This window comes from Martes martes (assembly GCF_963455335.1).
Source record: "Martes martes genome assembly, chromosome: 3".
NCBI lineage: Eukaryota > Metazoa > Chordata > Mammalia > Carnivora > Mustelidae > Martes > Martes martes.
The window spans coordinates 126,984,261-127,010,073 of NC_137890.1; the positions used below are offsets into that span (position 1 = coordinate 126,984,261).

The 25,813-nt window shown below is 35.4% G+C and overlaps 1 protein-coding gene across 1 annotated transcript in view; it reads left to right on the forward strand.

Moving 5' to 3' along the window:
• OLA1 (Obg like ATPase 1) overlaps positions 1 to 25,813 on the forward strand; it is a 177,024-nt gene that overhangs the window by 102,367 nt on the left and 48,844 nt on the right. The window contains exons 5-7 of the mRNA XM_080798762.1: positions 1,118 to 1,293; positions 24,503 to 24,583; positions 24,897 to 24,994. Coding sequence (XP_080654888.1) covers positions 1,118 to 1,293; positions 24,503 to 24,583; positions 24,897 to 24,994 — 355 coding nt within the window. The remainder of the gene's footprint in view (positions 1 to 1,117; positions 1,294 to 24,502; positions 24,584 to 24,896; positions 24,995 to 25,813) is intronic.

Genomic DNA, 25,813 nt, shown 5'->3' on the forward strand with positions numbered 1-25,813 from the left:
TTAATTATTTTTAATTCTAGAAAATTATATTTAAAAATTCCTTGTAACCTGTAATGAGAATATCTTGGTCTTTGGTATGGAAGAATGAGCTATAGGGTCACTGTTTTTCTCTTGTTAAACTCAAACTCTCTCTCATGATTCTTATGATATCTTTATCTAAAATAATCAATGCTTTATGTTTGAAAACATCTCATTTGGGTATATAATCTAGTTGGTAATTTAAATTAAATTAATTTGTTTATAAATGTATTTTTTATTTCGTGGATATGTCACTGCTTTCTGTTTATAATATTTCTCAGTATTTGTTCATTTTTGTGATACTGTTCTTTATCTGGTAATTTGAGTAAATCCCAGTTGAATTATGTTGCCACATTATGTCTTCAAAAGGGCATAAAGTCAGTACACATGCTTCAGTAATATCTGGTTGTTTTACCCTTATGTTTCCAGTTGGCAATTTGAAATTATGGCTTCAACTGCACTTTAAATATGTGATAATAGCATGTGTTTCTAATAAGGGCCAGCACCATTTTGTTCAGATAGTGTGAATGGTTGTCACTCATATATGACAAATGCACCTTCATCTGCTTCTTTGATAGCCCCCTAAAAACCATACCCTCAAATCAGACCGATGAAATTAGCTGCTGTGTAAATTGTGTGTCTGAGTGGTTCATTATCTAATCACCGTCAGAACCACAGTGATAAAGTAGATTGAAGCAGGGAAGAGGTCTGCCAGATGATTTCACCCACCCCCCCCACCCCAAATCCGGTTTCCCTTGGAAACCCTAATAGTGCGGTTTAGAACTTCAGGCTCTCATGCCTGGCATTCAGTATCTTTTAATGTACCAAACCTGAAAATAGCAGTAGTTCTGGAGCATAATTTTCTATTTGTAAAGATCGTAATTTTAATTATTTCAATCAGTTTTTGAAATGTTGAGGCTCTTGAATTACTGTTTGGTTGCTAATACCCTAAATATTACTAAATAGGACAAAAGATATATATACCATGTTCTATGGTATATATAAATTGTTATTTGGTATGAATAAATTGTTAACTTTCTAGGAATCTTTAATGCCTTCTGTATTATTTATTGGACTGCTTCTCTTTAATTCATTTTAGGTGCTTTTGAAGATGATGATATCACGCATGTTGAAGGAAGTGTAGATCCTATTCGAGATATAGAAATAATACACGAAGAACTTCAGCTTAAAGATGAGGAAATGATTGGGCCCATTATAGATAAACTAGAAAAAGTGGCTGTGAGAGGAGGAGATAAGAAATTAAAACCTGAATATGTAAGTAAAAATTTGTAGCTTTTTTGATACTTGAATTCATTTTTTAAGAATAATGCATCTAATAAAATAAAATACCTATTATTGTTACGGAATTTTAGAGTCCAAGGATATTTTCTGTTAAAAAAATCATGGAGATACTTCATTTTCTTTCGGCAACAAAGAGTCATTATAATAGGCTATTTAAGGTGTTCTTAGCAACGCATATTTACCAGTAATATTAGGTTTTCATATGGTTTCTATGTGTACTCTCAAGTTTTAATGTTAGAGTAGTGTAATTTTATGATGAAAAACATGTATTTCAAGCAACAACTGAATATATGAGTTTTGTGGATTTGAAGAAGTGATTTATAAAAGGAATTGGTCTTCCATAGAGGTTGACTGAATGTACTATTAGAAAGACAGTTTCAATCTTTATGGAGTAAAAACACATGTCATTGTCTTTAATATTCAAATGTATTTTTATCATATTGTAGTGAGTAATTATTAGTAATATATAATAAATGTTTCAGAATCAGTTTTGAGGCTTTTAGTTTAAGTATGATTAAATGGTCTTCTACATTTAAAAAAGCAATGGCCTTAATTATGTATTTTCTTGGGGTGCCTGGCTGGCTCGGTGGGTGGAGAGGATTATTGATCTTGGGTTGTGGATTTGAGCCCCATGTTGGGTGTAGAGATTACTTTAAATCCTTTAAAAAAATTATATATTGTCTCACTTACTAATATCTTCCCTAAACTGTACTTGCTTTTTATGTTTTCCTGTCATGGGAAGAATTTTCTATCTTTTTAATTTTTCCTGTATTTTTAATAGATATGTTCATTTTTAATTTTCTTATTTCTAGACACTTTATCTTTTCTCTTATTTATTTGCAAGAAGTTTGGAATACTCAGTTGATTAACAAATCCAGCACTCTTTTTTTTTTTTTGTTAAAGATTTTATTTACTTATTTGGGAGCTAGAGAGAGCCGGGGTGGGGAGGCATGGGGAGAGGGAGAGAATGTAAAGCAGACTCTGAGCTCAGTGCCAAACCCACTGAGGAGCTTGCTCTCACAACCCCAAGATCATGACCCGAGATGAAACCAAGAGTCTGATGCCTAACTGACTGAGCCGTCTAGTGCCCCAGGAGTTCTATACTCTTAAGGAAGAAATCAATTACAGAATTAGCCTCTAAAACTTGAGCACACTCCCCATAAATTATGTTTGATAGTGCCTGGTCTTGGAACAGGGAGGCCTGTGTTGGGCCACTGATTTCCCTGGTAGTCTGGAACAAGCCCAAGTTATCTTGCTTCTCTCAACATCATGGCTATTACAGTCATTTCCTATTCATGTAGAATAGAGGAAGGAGAGAGATGTGTCTGAGGGGATGGAATAAAGATTTAGGGTAGAGAAGGGGATTAAAATATGGGTATGAAAGATATTCCTTTTCAAAAGGAAAAAAGATTGTGAGAAAGATGTTGGGATTGAAAGCAATTCCTCTGTCCCAAACAGCATGGTTACTGATTAGAATAAATTCTTAAGCAGTCATCTCTTAATTTATTGAAACTTAATGACATCCTTATGTCTTTCAGAAGCATTACTATCTTAAAAATAAAGTTATCAATGTTGCTTATTACTGAAATGTGAGAAAGGAACATCAGGTTCTTAAATTCTTCGGCTACCATTTCCTGGCTTTTCCTCTCAAAGAAAACTAGAATGTTGAGTCCTATTTTTAGTTCCTTATAACAATATTTTCTTCTTATTTCTAAACATATTCCTGTAATTTCTGTACGTGATTTGAAAGCATCGCTTGGACTTGTGTTTACAGAGAAACCTGAACACCTTCTCCCCATTCATTTTTTCCTTTCCCCATTCAGCTCTTCTGGTTAGAGGGAAAGCATTTAAGCTAATTTTCTTGTTTCCCAAAATTGTGATCATTTCCATCGTTTACTTCCCTCATATTAGATTCTGCTGCTTTAGAATGATTTATAGATCAATGTTTCTTAACGTTTTTTTTCATCATCACTGTCCCTAAGGAAAAAATTAATTAAAATTTAAATTAATTAATTTAATTTCTCACTAATGAGAGAAAATTAAATACTAATGAGTAAGGATTTGTTGGGTAGGGTTGAGCTTTGGAGGGCCACAAGCCATTTTAATTACTAAGTATTTTTCACCCATAAGAATCAATCTTTTACCCCTGTATGAGTAGTATCACTCTTACTGAGAACGTATGCTACAGGTTCTTGTAGCAAACCCAATGCTGGTAAATATAGTAAAATGCATGGCTGTTAGAACTTTTTTTTTTTTTTTCAGTTTGTTAACAAAAATAAGATTTGGGTTGAATCAGTGACTCAATTTGAAGAGAATTAAGATCTTTTACAGTACTGAATCTTGTAGTGCAGGGACATCTTATTTTTCTTATTTATTGAGCCATGCACTGTTGGACAAGTTTTATATATGTTATCTTATTTAAACCTCACAACATGCAGGTATATATATTATCTCCATGTTAAAACTGAGGAAGCCTAAATTTCAAGAGGTTTTATGAATTGCTTTGGATTTCATGCTTAGTAAATTGTAGACCAAGTTTTTCAACCAGATCAGTCTGACTACAGGACCAATAAATCTTTTTTTGTTTGTTTGTTTGTTTTTAAGGTAAGCTCTAGGCCAACATGGGGCTTGAACTCATGACCCTGAGATTAAGAGTTGATGCCCTATTGACAGCCAGCCAGACACCCCTGTCTTTTTTTTTTTTTTTTGTAAAATTCCAAAAAAAATGTATGGACCTCATATGTATTTAAAAAATAGTTGTAAAATAAAGGCTAGCAAAACCTACTTGGATGTGAAGAAATAGAACATTATTAGCGCCCAAATATATCCCCATTACTTACCAGTCTTAACATTCTTCATCTTCCCACAGCTAACCGCAGTTCTGAAATTTATAATAATAATGTCTTTGCTTTTTATACCAGTGTATGTGCCACCTAAAACAGTATGAATTCATTTTTCCAGATTTAAAACTTTATATAGTGTCATGTTGTATGTATTTATATGAGCATTTTTCACTCAACATTATTTTGTGTACTCATTCATGTTGCATTTACCTTTAATTCATTTGTTTTCCTTACTGTAAAATATTTTCGTGGAAGAATATATCATAATTTAAAAAATCTTTTCTACTGTCACTAGGCATTTGAACCCACCCCCCCAAATTTTTGATAATTATGAATAATGCAGCTGTGAACATTTTTTTATATGCTGGTGTACATAAGGGTAATTTAAGGCAGGTATCTGGAAGTAGGAGTGTATATACACCTTCAACTTTCCTAGATAACACTGTTTCTTAGTGTATGGGAGTCTGTTCTGTTGTCAACACTTGTAATTGCCAGATTTTTTTTTTTTTTTTCATTTTTGCAGTTGGATACCTGTGTGATGGTATTGGTTATGGTTCTAATTTGCAGTCCTCTATTTAAGATTGGAGACCTTTTTTTTTTTTTTTAAGATTTTATTTATTTATTTGACAGATCACAAGCAGGCAGAGAGGCAGGCAGAGAGAGAAGGGAGGAAGCAGGCTCCCTGCTGAGCAGAGAGCCCGATGCGGGGCTCGATCCCAGGACGCTGGGATCATGACCCGAGCTGAAGGCAGCGGCTTTAACCCACTGAGTCACCCAGGCGCCCCGAGACCTTTTTTTATATTTGTTGACTGTTGGATTTCCTCTTTGGTGAAGTGCCAGTTCTAATTTTGCCCATTTTCTATTGGATCAGTGTCTTATTCTCATTACTTTGTTAAAATTACATATATATTCTAGGTATGAATCATTTTGTTTTAAATGGATTGCAAATATTTTCTCCCACTCTGTGGCTTTTGTTTTTGCTCTTTTTATGGTATCTTTTGATGAACAGGTCTTAATTTTTAAGTATAGGGCTTTTTGTGTCTTAAGAAATCTTTCCTACCTTAAGGTCATCAAGATGATCTTTTATGGTCTAAAAGCTGTATTATTTTACCATTCACATTTAGGTCATTAACCTACCTGGAATTTATTTTTTGTAAGTAGTATAAGGCAGGCATTGACTTGATGATTTTACCCCACATGGAAAACCCGTTATTCTAGCACCATATTTTTAAAAGACTGTCTTTCCCTACTCCTACTAAAGTGCCTCCTCTGTTGTATATCAAAGAGCTGTGGCATCTTAGCTCTTTCCTGAGGATTGGCAGATGACCCCAGGTAATAGTGGCCAAAAGCAGCAGTAGGATGTCAACACTGTTGAGTGGTGAAGGTGAGAAGGGGAAGATAGAATGAGGGGTTGATACACAGAGTCTGGCCTTATATGTGTTCACCAAATCATTTCTATACTTTCCTTATCCTCTGCTGTACCTTTCTTTAGTCTAGATCAGGGACAGTTAGTCCTTAGACTAGCAATAATACCATCACCTGGGGGCTTGTTAGAAATGGAAATTACAGATCTTCTAAATCAGAATCTCTGAGGATATGTTTTAATATGCTCTCCTAGGGATTCTTATGCATGCTAGAGTTTGAGGTTCATTGCTGTACAGTGGGCAGCACCTCCAACCCTCTTCTTGGTGTGGTGCTGCCTCATTATCTTATTAGGACTTTGGTATTATAAGGTATTTCCTCCATTTAGACCTGTTTTATAGTTGTCATTAGAGAAATTAACTCTGAATCACCTAGTTCATTATTATTGAAAATGGAAGTCTTGGCAAAGATACAAATGTAGTGAGTGGTCTGAAGGGGCACCTGTACCCCAATGTTCATAGCAGCAATGTCTACAATAGCCAAACTATAGAAAGAACCCAGTTGTCCATCGACAGATGAATGGATAAAGAAGATGTGGTATATAGATCTATAATGGAATATTACTCAGCCATCAAAAAGAATGAAATCTTGCCATTTGCAATGATGTGGGTGGAACTAGAGGGTATTATGCTAAGTGAAATAGGTCAGAGAAAGACAATTATCATATGATTTCACTTGTTTGTGGAATTTAAGAAACAAAACAGGAGAGCATAGAGGAAGGGAAGGAAAAACAAAACAACATGAAATCAGAGAGGGAAAAGAACCATAAGACTTAACCACAGGAAACAAACTGAGGGTTGCTGGAGGGGAAGAGAAGGATTAGAGGTTGGGGTAATTGGGTGATGGGCATTAAGGAGGGCACGTGATCTAATGAACTCTGGTGTTATATACAACTGATGGATCACTGAACTCTGCCTTTGAAACTAATAACATATTATCTGTTAATTAATTGAACTAAAAATATTAAAAATGCAAAAGAAAAGCAAATGGAGGTCTCAGGGCACCTGGGTGGCTCAGTCAGTTAAGGATCTGACTCTTGATTTCAGCTCAGGTCATGAGCTCATGGTTGTGAGGTGGAACCTGCTTAAGGTTCTTTTTCTCCGTCTGCTTCTACCTCTCCCCACCATCTAAATAAATAAATAAATAAAAATGTAAAAAAAGAAAAGAAAATGGAGGTCTCCTAGATACAATTTTACCCTGATAACAGTTGATGACAGTTGGTGAGGATAGAAACCAGTTTAACCAGGGAATGATGTTTGAGGGTGGATTAATTTTGTAAGTAGTTGGTTTATTTGTACCTTTTATATATGTATTTTTTTATAACTACTTTTGCCTTAAAAAAAAAAGTCACAGCTATATTTGTAGTAAAACATTATGGAAACACCCTGTCATATTAATAGTAAACATCTGGAAAGTTCAAAAAGTTTTAAGAAGTAACTATTTAGAAAGGGAAGTGGGTGATTAGGATGAATACCTTGAATCTTTACACTTTATACCTCTGTTCCTTGACACTGTTTTTAATAACAGTGTGTTAATTTTTTTTTTTTATTTAGAAAAAAGGTCTAAGGAAATTATTTCCTTTTGGGAAGAAATTATTTCTTCCCAAAAGAGTTAAATGCATATACATTGTCCTTAGCTATTTCTGATCTGTATTCATCAAGCTGTAATTTTAGCTTTGCACTGGAGAAAGAATTTTGAAATTTGTGTCTGAACTTGGAAAAGGAATATGATGCAAGATGTGAAGCTGGAAGAGATACATATATGAGAAGTTGCAGGCTTTAGGATCCATTCCATCTCTACTCACCTGAAAAATTATGTGGACAATGTAATTTATAAACAAAGATTAAGAAGAAACTTTATGAGTTTTCTCACAACTGTTCCATTTGGAGTTGCAAAGCCATTTTGAGTCAAATATGAGACTCTTTGCCTTTTCATGTAAACTTAATTTAGCCTTAGATTGGGTTTGCTTAGAAATAGACACTGAGGCAAGGATTGGAGTGCAGATGGTTTGTTTCTTTGGGAGCTGTTTTAGGAGGCTCACTTCAGGGAATGAGGAATTAAGAGCAGGAAGAGAAGGAAAACAAGTTTAATTTTGTTACGTATTGTTCAGTATGTAAACAAGCAGGTAGAAACCTGAACAGCTGGGGCTCAGTCCTGTTAGGGACCTCTGAAAAACAGTGTAGAAAGTGTCTTATAGTTTTTCTTTAGAATGATGAGGAGGCTGGGGTGATATCAACCATTTCCCTCAGTCACTGGTTATGGGCTGCTCCTAGGATTGTTAACTCCCTGGCACCTGATGTCCGCGTGGTATGTAGGCAGAGTTATGGATCCTTACAGCAAGAAGCCATTAGCATGTCTGGACTTCTGAGGGCAGAGGGAATATGGACAGCCAACAGTCTCTGTGTACATTCCTTCACCCAATGTGCTTTAACTTTTTTGTTCTAATCATTGTATGTATTTTTGGTTATTTGGGGGGATCACAAGTTTAATTTTGTGATGCTTTATATTTTTCCTTGCTTCTGATTTATCTCTAATTTTCCCAAGACCGGTGTGATTATATTAACTATTTCTTGCAGGGGAGTTCTTTTTTTTTTTTTTTTTTTAAGATTTTATTTATTTATTTGACAGGCAGAGATCACAAGGAGGCAGGAAGGTAGGCAGAGGGGTTGGGGGGTGGGAAGCAGGCTCCCTGCTGAGCAGAGAGCCCGATGTGATCCCAAGGACCCCAGGATCACAACCTGAGCCGAAGGCAGAGGCTTTACCCACTGAGCCTCCCAGGCGCCCCTCTTGTAGGGGAGTTCTAAAAAAAAAAGTCTCCTTACATTCTCTAACAAATAGTCTAAAAGTATAAAATGATTGGTAAGCCTTTAATTTTACATAGATCCTAGGCTGTAAAAGAGATAACTATTTGAAAGTTATCTTAAAAATTAGGTAGATCATTTTGTTTACTAGATACCTGAATATTCCTTAATATTCATTCAAATGTGTCTACTTTTTTATAATCTTTCAAAAATTCAGCATTTCAAGGCACTCTTATGAAATTTCCATTTTCTAGATTTGAATGTCATTTGTATTTTTATGTAAATAAGCAGGAAGAATTTAGAACCTTTAATGCCAAAACAGAATCTCTCCTAAGTGTAAGGTGGATGTAGTCTGACTTAAAGTCACTTTTTATAGTGGGTCTTGCTGCCTGTGGTAAAACTGAGGCACTAAACAATGCAGGTGTGCAATAAACATTTCCTATTGGTACTAACTAGCCAAGTGAATTAGTTTCCTAGGGCTGCTGTAACAAATCCTACAAACCGAATTAAAACAATAGAAATGTGTTCTTTCAAAGTCTAGAGACTAGAAGCTCTACAACATGAAGATGTTGGGCAGGGCTGTACGCCCTTTGAACCCTCCTGAGGAGAATCCTTTCTTGGCTTTTCAGCTTCTGATAGCCCTAGGCATTCCTTGGTCTGTAGCTATATAGCTCCAGTCTCTGCCTCTGTCTTCAGGTAGCCATCCTCTCTCTGTGTTTCTGCCCAAATTTCCCTCTTCTTATAAGGACACCAGTCATAATTGGGCTGACGGCCCACCCTACTCCAGTATGGCTTCATGTTAACTAATTCTCAGTTAATGTCACACTCTGAGTATCAGAGCTTAGGACTTCGAATTATCTTTTTGGAGGACATTTTATCATATAGCATTAACCGTAGGGCATTAAGATCAAGGTTGGTTTTTTTTTTTAAGGTTTTATTTATTTCTTGATTTGAGAGGGAGTTTGTGCATGGGTGTGCGTGCATGCACGTGCATACACACAGGAGGAGGGTCAGAGGTAATCTCAGGCAGACCCCTGATGCAGGGCTCTGACCTCATGACCCTAAGATCATGACCTGAGCCAAAATCATGAGCTGGATGCTCAAGCTACTGAGCCACCAGGCGCTGCCAATGTTGATTTTTAAATCTATCCTAAGTGGGTATACATTTCATTTGGAAAGACTAGATTTGAAAAATGTAAATAGAAGCCTTTAAGGAATGATTTATTTTGTATTGATCAATTATTTGGAAATTATCACACTTTAAAAATATCGATAGAACTAAGAGTTAATTAATTAGACAACCAAAGAAGGCAAGCAGAAATGGTAATTGAGTCTTTTTTTTCCTGTCAGTGTCTCTGAGTTAAATAATTAATGTCCTCCAAAAGATATAGCTGTTAGCAGATATCTTCTCATTATTCTTATGGCAGTTCTTAAAGTTGATTTTTATATAACTTTAAAAAATCATTAAAATATATTTTTCAGTAAAATCAAAAGATTCAAAAGGGTATACTGTAAAACATTATGTTCTCACTTCTGTCTTCTCAGTTATACTCTTTTCCTCTTAAGAGTTTATGTATCCTTTGAGAACTATTCTTAAATGACTTAAAAGATTATTTTCTGGAAAAAAAAAAAAAAGATACGACAAGTACATGGTGAGGCTGAACTACATTCATTTATCTTCCTCCCCATTGTCTCTGTTTTCATAGTCTCTACCTCAGTTAATGGAACTGAATTGTTTGAACTGAAAACCGATATCTGACTCTTCTTTCTCCTGTCATATACCATCCTATTGATTTTATCTCCTAAATATTCCCTATATCTCTTCCTCCTTATTTTCATGACTTTTTCAGTTTAGGCTTCATTATGCTTCATTTATTTTTGCAGCTTAACTGACTTCTTTGCCCTTCTTGCCCTTGTTTTCCACAAATATAAAGTGCAGATCTAACTATGTTACTCCCTTGATTAAAATATCTCACCATCTTCCTGTAAAGATACTGCCAACGTAAAGTTCATGGCTCCCAGATTTCTTTGTGATTCAGCCTTGCTTGACTTACACTTTCTCAACTTGCGTGACAGTGAACTAGTAAACATTTTGGTTTTGCATGAGCTCATTTACTAGAACTCTCCTCTTTTGCTGCCCCTCCATTCTTGTTTCTTAGTCATCTTTTCAGACACAGCCTACAGCAGAAGTTTCCTATACTTTAAAAAATGTTTTGATTATGATGAACTGTATATAACATAAAATTTACCACTTTTAACTGTGTTAAGTGTACAATTTAGTAGCAGTAAGTACATTCCCAATGTTAATACAACTATCACCACTGTCCATTGTCAGAATTTTTTCACCATCCCAAACTGAAACCCCTCCTCCCCCTCCCAGCCCCTGGCAACATCTCTTCTACTTTCTTTCTCTATGAATTTGATTATTCTAGGTACCTCGTGTAAGTGGAATCATAATTTTTGTCTTTCTGTCTCTGGCTTATTTCATTTAGCGTAGTGTTTTCAAGGTTCATCCATTTTGTGGCATGGATCAGAATTTCATTCCTTTTTAAGATTGAAAAATATTATATTTATGTACCACATTCTCTGGACATTCAGATTGTTTCTACATTTTGGCTATTGTGAGTAATACTGTTATGAATATTATTGTACAAGTACATTGTAGTTACAACATTTTTGAAGAGATCTCCATTGAACATAGTCCAGAAGGAAATACTAAGTGATAATAGTGGATTAGAGAGAGAGAGTTATGAGTGCTTGCTCCTTAAATAATTTTCTCTTTTACTTTTATTGCTTTTATAAAATAATTTACGGAAATGAACCCCAAAGTTAAAAAATGTTAAATATAACAACCCATTTCGAAATAAATGCATGAACCAGGAATGTGATTAGAAATTATTGTAGTTCATTGGGCACCTGGGTGGCTCAGTGGGTTGAAGCCTCTGCCTTCAGCTCAGGTCATGATCCCAGGGTCCTGGCATCGAGCCCCGCATCGGGCTCTCTGCTCAGTGGGGAGCCTGCTTCCTCCTCTCTCTCTCTCTCTCTCTGCCTGCTTCTCTGCCTACTTGTGATCTCTGTCTGTCAAATAGGTAAATAAAATCTTTTTAAAAAAATTAAGGAAATTATTGTAGTTCATTATTTGAATCTGCATACTACACATACCCCAAAACTAAGAAAGAGATTATAAAATTTTCAAAATTAGAATGACAAGTTGCTTAATTTAATGTGGCAATACCAATGTGAGAGTCAAACTATGCTAGGTAGGACTACTTTATGGGTTTTGGAGAAATGATTATCATAGTAAATATTCTAAGCGCAAATGAGTTATTTTTGGCAATGATGCTCTTAGACAGCAGTGGGAAGGATTGAGGCAAAGTATCTCCTTTTTCTTGAACTGGGATGAGAATATAAATGTAATTGAAAAGGATTAATTTAATGGTTATCTTAACACTTTGTAAGGTATTTTACCTTCCCAGTTTATAGTCACTATTTTAAGCTAATCATTGTTTTTCTTTTAAGGTTTTAGGGAAAATTTTTTGACTTATTTGGTAATATGTGAACGTACAGGTAAAATCTGCTAAAGATGAAAATCTTCTCAGTGATTTAATCTCAGAAGTTTTATTGTATTTTTTAATGTTTAGTCGTAAGGACCATGGATTCAACTTAGGCTATTTCAAGAAATGGGTTTTGGGGACTCCTGGGTGGCTCAGTGGGTTGAGCCTCTGTCTTTGGCTCAGGTGGTGATCTCAGGGTCCTGGGATTCGAGAGCCCGCACATCCCGACATCGTGTTCTCTGCTCAGCAGGGAGCCTGCTTCCCCCTCCCCCTCTGCCTGCCTCTCTGCCTACTTGTAATCTCTCTCTCTCTGTCAAATAAATAAATAAAATCTTAAAAAAAAAAAAGAAATGGGTTTTTATTTTTAAAATACAATAAGGGAAATAGAAATCCAAAAATGTTTGAGATTGGAAAGTGTGTTATAGGCAGTCCTTTTGTAGTAGAATTGTAAATCAGCCCAGGGCAGCACCCAGGAATGCAGAAGTCTGCACCTTCTCTGTGTGGTGCCCTGCCATTCATGTAACTCAGATGGTCTTCATTTCTCTTTCACAAGAATTCCACTTTTTTTCGGCTGCCACTAGAGTTCATCTGCTGTTTTATATGTTGTTTTTATTCCTTATTTCTGCTTCTTCATAATTTCTCCTTAATTCTAATTAACCTATTTATCATTTCATGTAATTTACTCTGTCTTATGTTCGTTCAGTGTATCTTTATAGCTTAAGTCTCCGGATGTCTTATCTTAGTATTTCCTGATCCGGATTACCAAGAAAAAACATCTGATTGCCTCAGTTTATTCCCATTTTGGCAGTTTTTTTCACCTAAGATCATTTCATAGGTTAAATACTCATCAGTTCTGGCCAGGAGACTCTTTCGGGGTAGGACTATTTGCTCAGCAGACCCTGTGACTGCACCACATTCCTTGAGGAGAGAACTAAGATGAGAGTAAAGCCATGTTGAATAGTGTGTTTGGTATACTGTGTCAAATAGTAAGACTTGGCACATTATAGGTCCTCAGTATTCTCTGTTATTTATCTGAGGACAGCAGTTAGGAAATGAGAAACTGTTTTAAGACTTGCAAGGTAACACGAAATGAAAACGAAAGAATGTATTGCGTTTGGGGCAAGGGTCTGGAGGATTAGACTCATTAGGGCCCTACTACTTTAGAATCATCAATTTTATATATACCCTGAAGGGAATGAACTCCTAAACGAACTTATGCTGTGGCACATATGCTCTAGGCATACTTTCCTGGCTCTTCCCACCTGTCCACTTTCTCCTTGCCTATAGTCAAGAAGGCACAGATGGAGAAAATTTAAAATAGGACATGTTGGTATCCCCATAAACTCATTCATACTGGCCTCATTGGGCCCTCAGCTTTATCAGTTTCTTACTTGCCCTCCTGCCCTCTGCTGCAACTGCTTCCCTGTTCTCAAACCTCTTATTTATAACCACTCCCTATTTCATCCATCCCTACCTTCAGCACATGACTTTGTCTCCTACTTCAGAGATCAAAATAAAAGATATCAGACAGGAATTCACTCAGTTTAATTCCTCTTATCTGTAATTAGTTACTCCAATTCTTTGGATCCTATCATGTCCTACCTTTTCAGGAACCTACACTATTAGTCATCCTTTCTTTTTTTTCCCCTTCATTGCCATTAAATTTATTGAGATAAGTTCACTTCTCATAAAGTTTACCCTTAATATTCAGAGGTTTTACTGTATTCACAAAGTTGTGTTTCGATCACCAACAATCCCTTGTTTCTTATATATACAACTTGTCCCTTTCAAGCCAGATTGTTCTCATTAACTATTTAAAGATGTCCTTTTTAATCCCGGCAGGGGAAATTTCTTCCTTAATACCACACGCCTTATCCTTCATTTACCATATTTTTACTACCCTCCTTGCTAAAAACCTCCTGGAAGAGTTATTTTTTTCTACCTCGTAATAATTCAGGCTTATCTATCTGGTTTACCTGCCCATCACACATAAACAGGTTTCCCCAGGGTCACCAGTGACTTTTGCATTTTTAAATCTAGAGGACACTTTCACTCATTGTGATTTTTCAGTAGTCCTGAAAAATCCTCCTCTCTAGCAACTCCTTTAGCAACTTCTAGCAACTCCTCCTCTAGCAACTTCTTTTTCTTTTGCAGGCTCATCCTCTTTATCTTTGTTACTGAATATTGGCATTACTTAAAATTGAATCCAAGGCTCTCTCCTCTCAGTTTTCTTTCTTTGTGGTATCATCCATATCCATTGCTACAATTGCTGTTTAAAAACAAATAACTTCCAGATTTATATCTCTAGCCCTTTTCTGCCCTTGGAGCTCCAGACTAATATATTTCATTCCTGACTTTGATATCTTATGGGGTTCTCAAAGATATCTCAGAGTTAGCCCATCTAAAATCAAACTCAAGGATCCCCTCCTTCACACCTGATTCTTTTCCACAGGTTTTTATTTCAGTGAACTGTACCACTATCTATTAGATTATGCAAACCAGAAACCTAACCATCTTTGACAGTCTCTTCCCATCATTTCACATATTTAGTCTGTCACTGAATTCTGACAATATGTAGGTATAGGGATATGATAATATGCCTATATTTTCTTATATGTGGAGACAGAGAAAGGATAAAGCAAAATTGGCAAAATGGTACATTAATGGATCTGGATGTATAGACATTTCTCAATTATTCTTGTAGCTTTCCTTAAGTTTAAAATTATTTCAAAATAGGGGTGCCTGGGTTGCTCAGTGGGTTAAAGCCTCTGCCTTCGGCTCAGGTCATGATCCCAGGGTCCTGGGATCGAGCCCCACATCGGGCTCTCTGCTCCGTGGAGAGCCTGCTTACTCCTCTCTCTCTGCCTGCCTCCCTGCCTGCTTGTGATCTCTGTCTGTCACATAAATAAATAAAATCTTTAAAAAAATTATTTCAAAATAAACAATAAGATGTTTTATGATTTTAATGTATAGGGATACAGTGAAAATATATGAAAATAATAGCACAATCAGTGGGAGAAGGCAATAATAGAGTGAAAGAGTAGAGTAGTAATACTCCAGTTAAAAGACAAAGAGTTTGGTTGTTCTTCAAATAGTTAAATTTTGTTAAACATAGAACTGCCATATGACCCAGCAGCTAAATTCGTGGATTGAAATTTCCCAAAAACTTTAAAACAGGTACTCAAACAAATATATGTACATGCATATTCACAGCAGTGTTATTCACAATAGCCAGAATGTGGAAAACAGCCCAAATGTCCATCAGGGATGAGTGGATAAACAAACTGTGGTATATACAAACAGTGGAATGTTATTTGACCTTAAAAAGTAACAGTACCAGAGAGAGACAAGCCAAGAAACAGACTCTCTCTCTCTTTTTTTTTTTTTTAAGATTTTCTTATTTTATTTTATTTATTTATTTGACAGAGAGAGAGATCACAAGTAGAGAGGCAGGCAGGCAGAGAGGGGAAAACAGGCTCCCCGCTGATCAGAGAGCCCGATGTGGGGCCCAATCCCAGGACCCCGAGATCATGACCTGAGCCGAAGGCAGTGGCCCAACCCACTGAGCCACCCAGGTGCCCCCAAGAAACAGACTTTTAACTATAGAAAATAAACGAATGGTTACCAGAGGGGAGGTGTGTTGGGGGTTGGGTGAAATAGGTGATGATGATTAAGGTGTACACCTATTGGTCATGAGCACTGGGTGATGAATGGGATTGTTGAATTACTATATTGTATACCTGAAACTAATCTACAACTTTATGTTAACTATATTGGAATTTTTAAAAAAGGAAAAAACCAAAAAGTAAATTACTGCTGATGCTAAATGTGGTTCAACCTTGAAGACATTATGCTTTACGTAATATCTTACAGTGAATGATTCCATTTGTGTGAAATCTCCAGAATAAGTAAATTCATAGAGGACTGCAGATTGGTGGTTACCAGGGACTAGGGGGAGGGGAGAAAGGGGAGAAACTGCTCAGTGAATATGAGATTTTATTTTAGTGTGATAGAAATGTTTTGGAATTAGATAGAGATGATAGTTCCATAACATCGTGAATATACCAAGTTTTTAGTACTAAGTTACTTAAGAGTAATTTTGTGTTTATGTGAATGTATGTGAATTTTATCTCAATAAATTTTTTAAAAATTAAATAAGACAGAAAAATGTCAGATTGGATTTTAAGAGCCTACTTCTATGCTGCTTACAAGACACACATCTTACATGGAAATGCAAAGGTCCAAAAATAGTCAAGATGGTCTCAAAGAAAAACAGAGTTAGAGGATGTGGTACACATGAACCTTATATCAAGATTATTCTAAATCTGCAGTGATTAAGACAGTAAAGGATAGACAAATTGATCATGGAACGGAATGGATATACAGACAAAAATACAGTTTGGCTTGTAGTGAAGATGGTACTGCAGAATAACAGAAATGAACGATTTTCTTAAGAAATGGTGTTGGGTCTGGGGCGCCTGGGTGGCTCAGTGGGTTAAAGCCTCTGCCTTCGGCTCAGGTCATGATCTTAGGGTCCTGGGATCAAGCCCCGTATCAGGCTCTCTGCTCAGCAGGGAGCCTGCTTCCTCCTCTCTCTCTGCCTGCCTCTCTGCCTATTTATGATCTCTGTCTGTCAAATAAATAAATTAAAAAAATCTTAAAAAAAAAAAAGAAAGAAATGGTGTTGGGTCAGTTGTATATCTTGTAGGAGAGAAAATAAATCCTCACCTACTTCATACTATACAGAAAAGGTAAAGTCTACATAAAGTAAAAAAGTGAAAATGAAACTCTTATGGAATAAAACATCTATTACAGAGCATAAAATATTTTCATGACCCTGTAATAGACAAATATTTTTTAAAAAAGATACAACAAGCAGTAATCATAAAGGAAAATATATTTTTTTAAGGGTTTATTTATTTAAGAGAGGGGGAACACTTGCACAAGCACGTGGTTGGGAGTGGCAGAGGAAGAGGGGGAGAGAGGGTCTCAAGCAGATTGTCCGCTGAGTGTTGAACCTGATGTGGAGCTTGATCACCACCTGAATCAAAACCAAGAGTCGGACACTCAACTGACTGTGCCGTCCAGGTGCCCCTAAAGGAAAGATTTTAAAGTTGGACTATATTCACATTCAGGCTTCTGTTAAACAAGAGAGAGAAAATGTAAGCTACAGAGTGAAAGAAGATACTTGCAGCATCTAACAAAGAACTTGTCTGTAAAATATGCAGAAAACTACAAATAAATAAGGAAAAGACCGCCCAATAGAAAAATGGGCTAAAGATTTGAACATTACTTCATGAAAGAGGAAGTCCTCCGTTACTCATTAGGGAAATGCAAACTCAGACTATAGTAAGATAGCATCTTAAATTAAGAACACTGACAATCCCAAGTGTTGGAAAGAAAACTGATTAGCAATATATACTAAATTGGGGTAAATATATGACCGATGATAGTGCCCATCCAGTCTTAAGTATATACTCAAGAGAAATGTATGTACACATTTACCAAAATACATGTACAAGAACGTTTATGGCAGCTTTATTCATAATACCTTTTAAAGTATAAACAACCTTAAGTGTCCAACAATGGAATGGAGAAATACACTGGAATCTTCCTATAGGGGAGTATTATATGACAAAGAAAATACATACTGCTACTACGTCTAACAACATGGATGAATTTCACTATGTTGAACAAAAGAAGCTAGACACAAGATAATGCATATTGTATGATTCCATTTCTATAAATTTCATTTCTGTAAATTCCATCACAGGCTAATTTGTGATGCAAAAAAAGCCAGTATAGTGATAATCTCTTGAGAAGAGTGAAACATTGTGACTGCATTGCTAATAGTATTCTGTATATTGGTCAGAGTGGTTACAGGTATGTGTTCATTCTGTGATACTTTATCAAGCTCTATAATTACATAGTTTACAGAGTATATTTGCTACTTTAGTATAACTCTCAAGTTTGACATTCAAACCACTGATTAGTCTCTTCTGCTTTTATCAGTTGAATTTTCAATTTGAATTTTTATTTTCCTACTTTTATTTCCTGCTTTCTACTTAGATTTTGGTTTCCTTGTAAATTTTTCTTAGTTTGTCAACTCTCTTAACATTTCATCCATTTTTTTATGACATTACTCTTCTCTCTTTATGGCTTCATGCACCTGTTTCATAGGTGCTGTATCTTTTTGCATTCTGCCAAGTATGCCAGATAATTCATTAAGAGGGTATGGGTGCACATACACATGTGTGATCATTTTCTTCTTCCTTTCATTCCTTATTCAGTAGCCTTTTTATTAAAATCAAATTTGTGGACTCCACACCCCATCCCCACCATCCTTCCTTGAACATGGTAAAATCCATTCAAACTGATTTATGGGGATCATGTAGGATCTTCTTCTTTATAGTGGTGTTAAAATCCTCTTGAAATCTATACCTTGAGAAGGAATTAGGTGTCCATTCTGGTTGTTAGTTTATGGTTGACAGACCAAGAGCTTTGCTGTGTTAAGTTCTCACTGTTTACTTTGGTGAATTATATAACTAAAAACCCACAACTACCAACATGCATTCTACCCAGATTATTGGTAGAATTAACCTATTATTTCAATTCTTGGATGACGTCTTCCTTACGTGTGCATGCATGCGAATGTGCATGCGTGCACACACACACACACACACACACACACACAGCCATGCAGAACATTGCTGCCAGTTGGCTTAGTTGAGTACTTTGTTGATTCTTTTCTGGGAGTTTCAGTCACTGAAGTATGTAAGAAGATGAAAGTCAAGAATCAGTACTCCTGTCACCATAAACAGCATTCATTTAGTAGAGCAACAAACGTTTAATATTCTGATTCAGGCAGATCCTAAATATCAAGTTAGAATATACAAAGGAGGTCTGTTTCGTGAGAGAAAGCATAGATTGGTCTTTCCTTGGGAAAAAGGACATTTCCTTGGGATATTTAAAGCGGATGCTCTGGCTTGGAGCAAGAAGAAGCTGTATTACTGCACTCCTAGCCAGACTATTTTGAACTGAAGCCCTGACCCCCATTTTGGTCCAAGTGCATTGTTGACTGTATTAGTTAGAGCCACCCAGCCAGCACAGATCAGCTCATCTGGGTGTCAGCATCAGGTATTGGGATAGTGGATTTGGCTAGAGGGAAGTATCAGACTTGGAAGCTATAATTATTACAGAATAAGGGTGAGTCACCTTGATAAATTGCCAGGTCTTATCTATTTGGTCATCAAATTTTAGAGTTACAGATGGTGAGCAGTGAATAGATGAAGTCCTCCCTTCCCCCTCACACTGTAAGTATTGTCATTTTTTTCCTGTTGTAAAGATGATGGTTTTTGGTTAAAAATAAATAAAACAGCATCGTGGTTTTAAAAAAGAAGGCAGAAAGGGAAAGTTTCTCTGGTATCTAATCTTCTAGAAATTTCTGTTGCTAGTAGTTTTGTATGGCATCTATCCAGTTTCATTATTTGAGTGCATTTGTTTGTATGTATTATATAGAGTTTCAAAACCACAGATGGAATCACCTTATACATTCTGCCATAAATATTAATACTTAATACCTGTTAAGTATTTACTGTGTATCTGGAGCTGAGGCAGTTACTTTACATGTATTTTCTTATTTAATCCTAATAATCACCGTATGTTGAATTGGAACTATCCCAATTGTACAAAAGTAAAATTAGAGATGTTAAGTAACTTTTAAAAAGTTACACAGGTAGAAAGTGGCAGAGCCAGAACTCAAGCCCAAATCTTTTTGGTGGCAAAATTCATACTCTTAGCTTTATTTCATTGTTCTGAACCTGCTTTTTTCACTTACAAAGCATTTTGGACATTATCCCATGCAAATGTATATACAGCTATGTCTTGTCTTAATGGATAAAAACTGTTTTGTTATGTGAATATCCCATAATTTATTAGCAAATCTCCAGTTAATGGCTTTTTAGGTTGTTCCTAATCCAAATCTCCTTGTGCTATTATCATACTATTCTAATTACTGTAGCTTTATGGTTTAATACATAGCAAGGCAGGTCATGTATTTTTCTCTCTAAATATTTTTTATCTCAAGCAGTTCATTTTTTTAGAATAATAATATATTCAATTTATAATGTTCTCCAATATCCCTGTTATGATTTTAACTAAAATTGTGTTATATGTTGTAGTAGCTAGAATTTTCTTTCTTTAAGGTTTTACTTATTTATTTGACAGACACAGCAAGAGAGGGAACACAAGCAGAGGGAGTGGGAGAAGGTGAAGCAGGCTCCTTGTGTGGGGCTCGATCCTAGGACCCTGGGATCATGACCTGAGCCGAAGGCAGATGCTTAATCACTGAGCCTCCCAGGTGTAGAATTTTTATCAGCATGTTGACCAGTACAGATGAATTTGGGTGAGGCTCTGGCTGCAACAAGTTTTCAGTTAGTGTCTCTGGGCTTCAAGTCTGAGAGTCCATGGACCTAGAACATTTACTTAATTGGCTGTTTTGGGGGCATTTGAATATTGCTACAAAGTCACTCACAACCTGGTTCTTAGATTTAGGGACGTTGAGTTCCTTTTAAAAGGATTTGGAAGATATATGCCATCATCCCTCAAAGGCACATAAACATAGAACTTTATATACAATTTCAGGGTGTTAGGGAATCCCTGAAATCTATTTATGGGTCACAGATTAATAATTCTTGCTAAGAAAAAGAAGAATACCAAAATAGAGAAGTCTAGTATGTAGTCTTGGCGTCAGGTATGTTATTGTATGCAAAGAAAAATATTACTTTTGTGATGGATTGACAGGTATTATTAATCTCAGATAGGAGGAATATTAAATTTCTCTGATGACCGTGCATCAAGGATGAGGATTGGAATAACAACCTTGGGAATAACTAGCTAGACTAAACAAAGAGCAAATGGAAAAACAATAAGGAAGACAAATATGCCAGGGTGATTGGACAAAACATGAATTTTTGAGTCACTTAGACCTGAATTTGAATCTTAGCTCTGCCATTTACTGGCTATGGAATTTAGGCAAATCACATGTTCTCTGTGAGCCTAAATACATTACAACTGCTATTAGCAACAGTAATAAAATATATCAAGAAAATAGAACACTTCTTAAGTTAAATGTGAGACTATTAGTAAGGAGAGTCAAAGCAGATGAGTGAGGAATTCAAGGTGAGTTTGGATTTTCTTTTTAGTTAAAAGGTAGTTGTTCAATAAAAACTAGTTTTTGTTAAGACACCTGAATTGAGATTTCACTAGGAAAGCCAGTATTGTTGGTAAGTCTTCAGAAATTCGAAGAAAAGGACTAATAAACAATATTCATATTGGAGAAGATGTATATGTGCTTTAAGGGAGTACCCAAGAGATTATATTGCCATTTTGCAGATGACTAGTATTTAATCTTTCACCTATCATGATAACAATGGCAACAGCTCACATTTATGGAGAACTTACTCTGTGCCAAGGACTGTGCTAAACACGTTATATGCATTATCTCTTTTGTTTTTCACAACAACCCCAGGGAGTAGATAGTGTCATCATCAATGTTAAGCAATGAAGTAATAGGTCACAGACCTGGTAAATGGTAAACCTAGGATTTATTTTCACACTTAAGCATTAAGCTATTACCTTTCCAATTAGTATACTCACACCACCGCAAAATAACCAAAAAGTTCAAATATCCAGGAAGTTTTGCATAATCGTCATCATGTGTATAGGATTTTGAAAGTGATGACTTCGTTAAAGTTATCAAAACAAAAGTTATCCTCCCCCATCTGTATTTCTACATAATGATGTTGCTAAGGATATTAATAAAATCTTAAAGTAACTTCTGATGCCTTAAGCATTAAGGTGTTTTTGTGTTTTTATTGTATTCCCAATTGTTAGGAGTAGGGTAGGTATGTATTAGATTATTTTCTCAGCTAACTATATTCAGCTAACTGGAACCTTTTATTGTTCTTATCATAAGTGTTGATGTATATATTTATATTTATAAGCATAAGAAAAATTTTAGTCCATTATTATATACAAATTTGTCCAAATGTTTTCTTTCATCTGATTAGAAGTTTTTCAGGTAAGGAACGTAAAACATCTTTTAATTTTTTGCTAAAATTAAACTTAATTCTTAAGTAAGAAGAACAGCACATCGCAACTATACCATATAATGATCATTTATGTATGATATTCTTATCTGAGAGGGATCTTGTTTTGTCTTCAGTAAACTGGCATCTTTTAATAATCTAAGATGTCGTTTCTTGGATGTTCAGTCTTTTATAGAGCTAATGAAGAGAGTATTGGGTAAAAAAGAAGAATTTTAAATTTTAAAACATTTTTACTTTCAACTCGTCAAATACTTGGTTATACTCTATAAATTTTTCTTAAAAGGTTTGAATGTGGCTTTAATGAATATACTGTTTGAGAGCTTTAATTATGAGTAAATTCTCTTTAAAATTTGACTGTTTCTAATTGGTAGTATAATGTGTTGGTGTGAGGAGAAAAAAAAGATTATGTGATAAGATTTCAATGTCTGGAGTGATTGTGAGTTAATTTAAAATGAAAGAGAAATACTGAAATTCCTTCACTGGTGATCATCATTTATTGAGGCCCTTTGGTTTTGTAAAAATGTTTATAGTTACAACAGTATTTTATACTTTTTATATGATTAAAATTTAATTTCCTTCCTTATTTTTGGTTTGGCTTCCTTTTGTCTATTTTCTTCTCTTTTCTTTAATTGAAAAAACTAATGGAACCAAATATAAGATGGTACCACTGTTTTCTCCTTCTTTTGTATAATCTTGTTGCGTGTCTCTACATAAGCTGTTCTGGCCACTCATCATAGTAACCAGCTGGGCCATTTCACCTGCTGGAGCCATTAAAGAGGACTCTCTCCCCCTAGATTAATCCCCTCCGACATTAGTTTTTTGCACTGACAACTGGAGCAGGCATTCAGAATTTGCAGGTGGCCAGTGTGACGCACATAATTGCCTACAATTTTAGGCAATGAATAAAAATGGTCTACATTACTTGTCAAAGGTTGTATATGCAGTGCCAAGTGAGATCTATGGGAAGCCTTTTAGGGTTTAAAGAACAGTTAATAGCAAGGCTGCACAGGGCTTTTTTAATCATAATGCATTTGTAATATAGCACTTTGATCTTCTCCTTGTAGGAAATGGTGTTACATTAGCCACTTTTAAACATTTATGAGTGAAATTCAGTTATAGAAGAGTAAAAGTGATTATTCTTAAGCAGAACATGTTAGATTTCATTAAAAGTTTTCAGCTTGCCCCTTCCTTGTTAAAATCTGTGGGAAGTCCTTTTCCTGGAGAGTTTCAAATCAGGATCTAAGGACATAGGGCTTTTTCCTTATTTTTCCTGTTGGTAACAGCAAGATTTGGAAGGAAGGTATACTAAATATTGAGGTAATTTATACAAGTGGATATTTATAGAAAAATAACTGATTTATGCTAAAGTAAATACATCAATAAAAGCCTGAAAAATCTATTACTGATAATTGTGTATTACAATAAATTTGTGAGAAATGCATATTTAAAACATATCCATAAATTATCTTTAACAACAACAACAAAAAACCAGATGACTCTCAAACGCACTTCTTCTGGAAGAGCTAAGTTTGACCTTTCAGACCCAAGAGCCTTTTATTAACACCTGCCTGTAAGAAGAACCTTGCCACACGCAGCTTTTAGATTCAGAACCACAAAACTGATGAGGAAAGACTTGAAGGGTTCAGTTTGTGTCACTTGCTGTTTGCCGTTTCCATTTCACAGATGATTAATCTTTCTGTGAAGAAAGGCTAGAGAAACAAAGCACATTGGGCTCTTCCTGCAGTTACTCCTTCTGAATGCACACTAGCTTGCTAACTAAAAGGCCTTTAGATTTCCAGCAGAGAGAGATGTTCTGAAAGTGAATGCAGCTGGTTGGAGGTCACCAGTGCAGGGCTCTTGCCATTGTGTAATGGAGGCTTTGGCAGGTTGGGGGGGGGGGCATGTTGGAGCGGGGACAGGAGAAGTGGGCAGGAAGAAGGTGTTGGCAAAAAATTAATTCCGAATTAAAAGGGTTTGGCCAGTTGATTTAATATTTTGGAGGGTAGATCATCAATAATAGGTTCAATTTTGTCTATTTTGTTTGTTTTTCTTTTTAAGGAAAAAATTATAATTCAGTCTCTTTCCAGTATTCCCCCCTCCCTCCATTTCCTAATAAGCATGTTTATCTTATAAGTAGCATCACTAGGTGATGCTGAAGTATTATTAGCTCTTACAGTCTTTGGTGTATGTGAATTGTCTTGAAATTTTTAAGACTATAACTAATTTTGCTAGTATTCCACATTTTATATATTAAAATGTTAATGCCACAATGTTTCATTGGTATTTGGATTTTTAATGAGTTGTTAAAAAATAATTATGTGTGTGACTTAGTTCCCCTTTCGTATAAAATTGACTGTTTTTACTTTAAGGATTTGAAAACTTTTAATTTTAGTATTTAGTATCTAAATGTTCAATGTCCATCTTGTATTTACTTTTTTCTCAATCTTGTGCAGGATATAATGTGCAAAGTCAAATCCTGGGTTATAGATCAGAAGAAACCTGTTCGCTTCTATCATGATTGGAACGACAAAGAGGTAAGTCATAACTATCATGCCTTCTATTCCTGCCTTGGCTTTGACTTCTTAGGGAACAAATTAGATTTTCCATTATTATATATATTATTACCATTAATATCTAGTTAAACTTTATTTCCGTCAATGATTGCTTACTCCCAGGCTTGTTATTATTTTCTTTTCCCCTACTCCTGATATTTCATAACTGCTAATTTCTTAGAAACAGGAATTTTGAAAATGAAAATGGCTACTTGTTTGACAAGAGTTTATTTTCAAGTTACTCAATGACTTGCTCAACTTTTAAAAAAGATTCTTTCTCTGTCTCCCACTTTAGATTGAAGTGTTGAATAAACACTTATTTCTGACTTCAAAACCAATGGTATACTTGGTTAATCTTTCTGAAAAAGACTATATTAGAAAGAAGAACAAATGGTAAGTTTTTCCCCCTCAGATATATTCAGACATATCCTGGCTCTACCCATAAACACACGTATATATGAACTTATGGCTGTGTTAGATTTTAATATTTTTTCTCCTTATTATTAAAAAGTTTAAAATGGATGAGAGAGCTTTGTCTGGTTTTGTACATTCTGAGATGAATCTCCTAATTGATCTACACTGAGAAAACGTAAGAAAAAACAAACAATTAAATTAGGCAATATTGAATCATGTGTATTTACTTATTAAATTTAAATTTAGTAGACGTTATTGTTTGTTTCCTTTGCAAAATGAGAATAAATGTAGTTATAGCAATAAAACTTTTAAACTGGGAATTTCTAACTGTGTTGATATTATATGTGGCCTTAAAATACCACTTGAGATTATAGCTGAGCTTAAGTTTTAAAATCCAAATCAAATACCTTAAAATTTTTTTTCAACTAAAAAAACTGTTTGTGAGAGGGGGAGAGGAAAGGAAGGTATCTGTTTCAAATACTTGTAAAGTGTACAAAGGTAAAAACTGCGCATTCATGTGTTGTCATTTTTAACATGTAACCCAAATGTACAAGGTTTTCCTTCGTTCACTAATAACTTCAAAAACTCATATATTCATGTAATGTGTGAGCATGTGCACATTTGGCATTGCACTCACTTTGACTTGCCTCACGGGACCCTCAGTATTTCATACTATTAAGTCATACAAACAAATCAAAACTATCCGGAGCAAAATATCTGCGTTCTCCTAAAATATATTGTCGGTTTTTCCCTGTACTTCATTAAGTACTTAGATGCACATGGTTTCAATTTTCCATT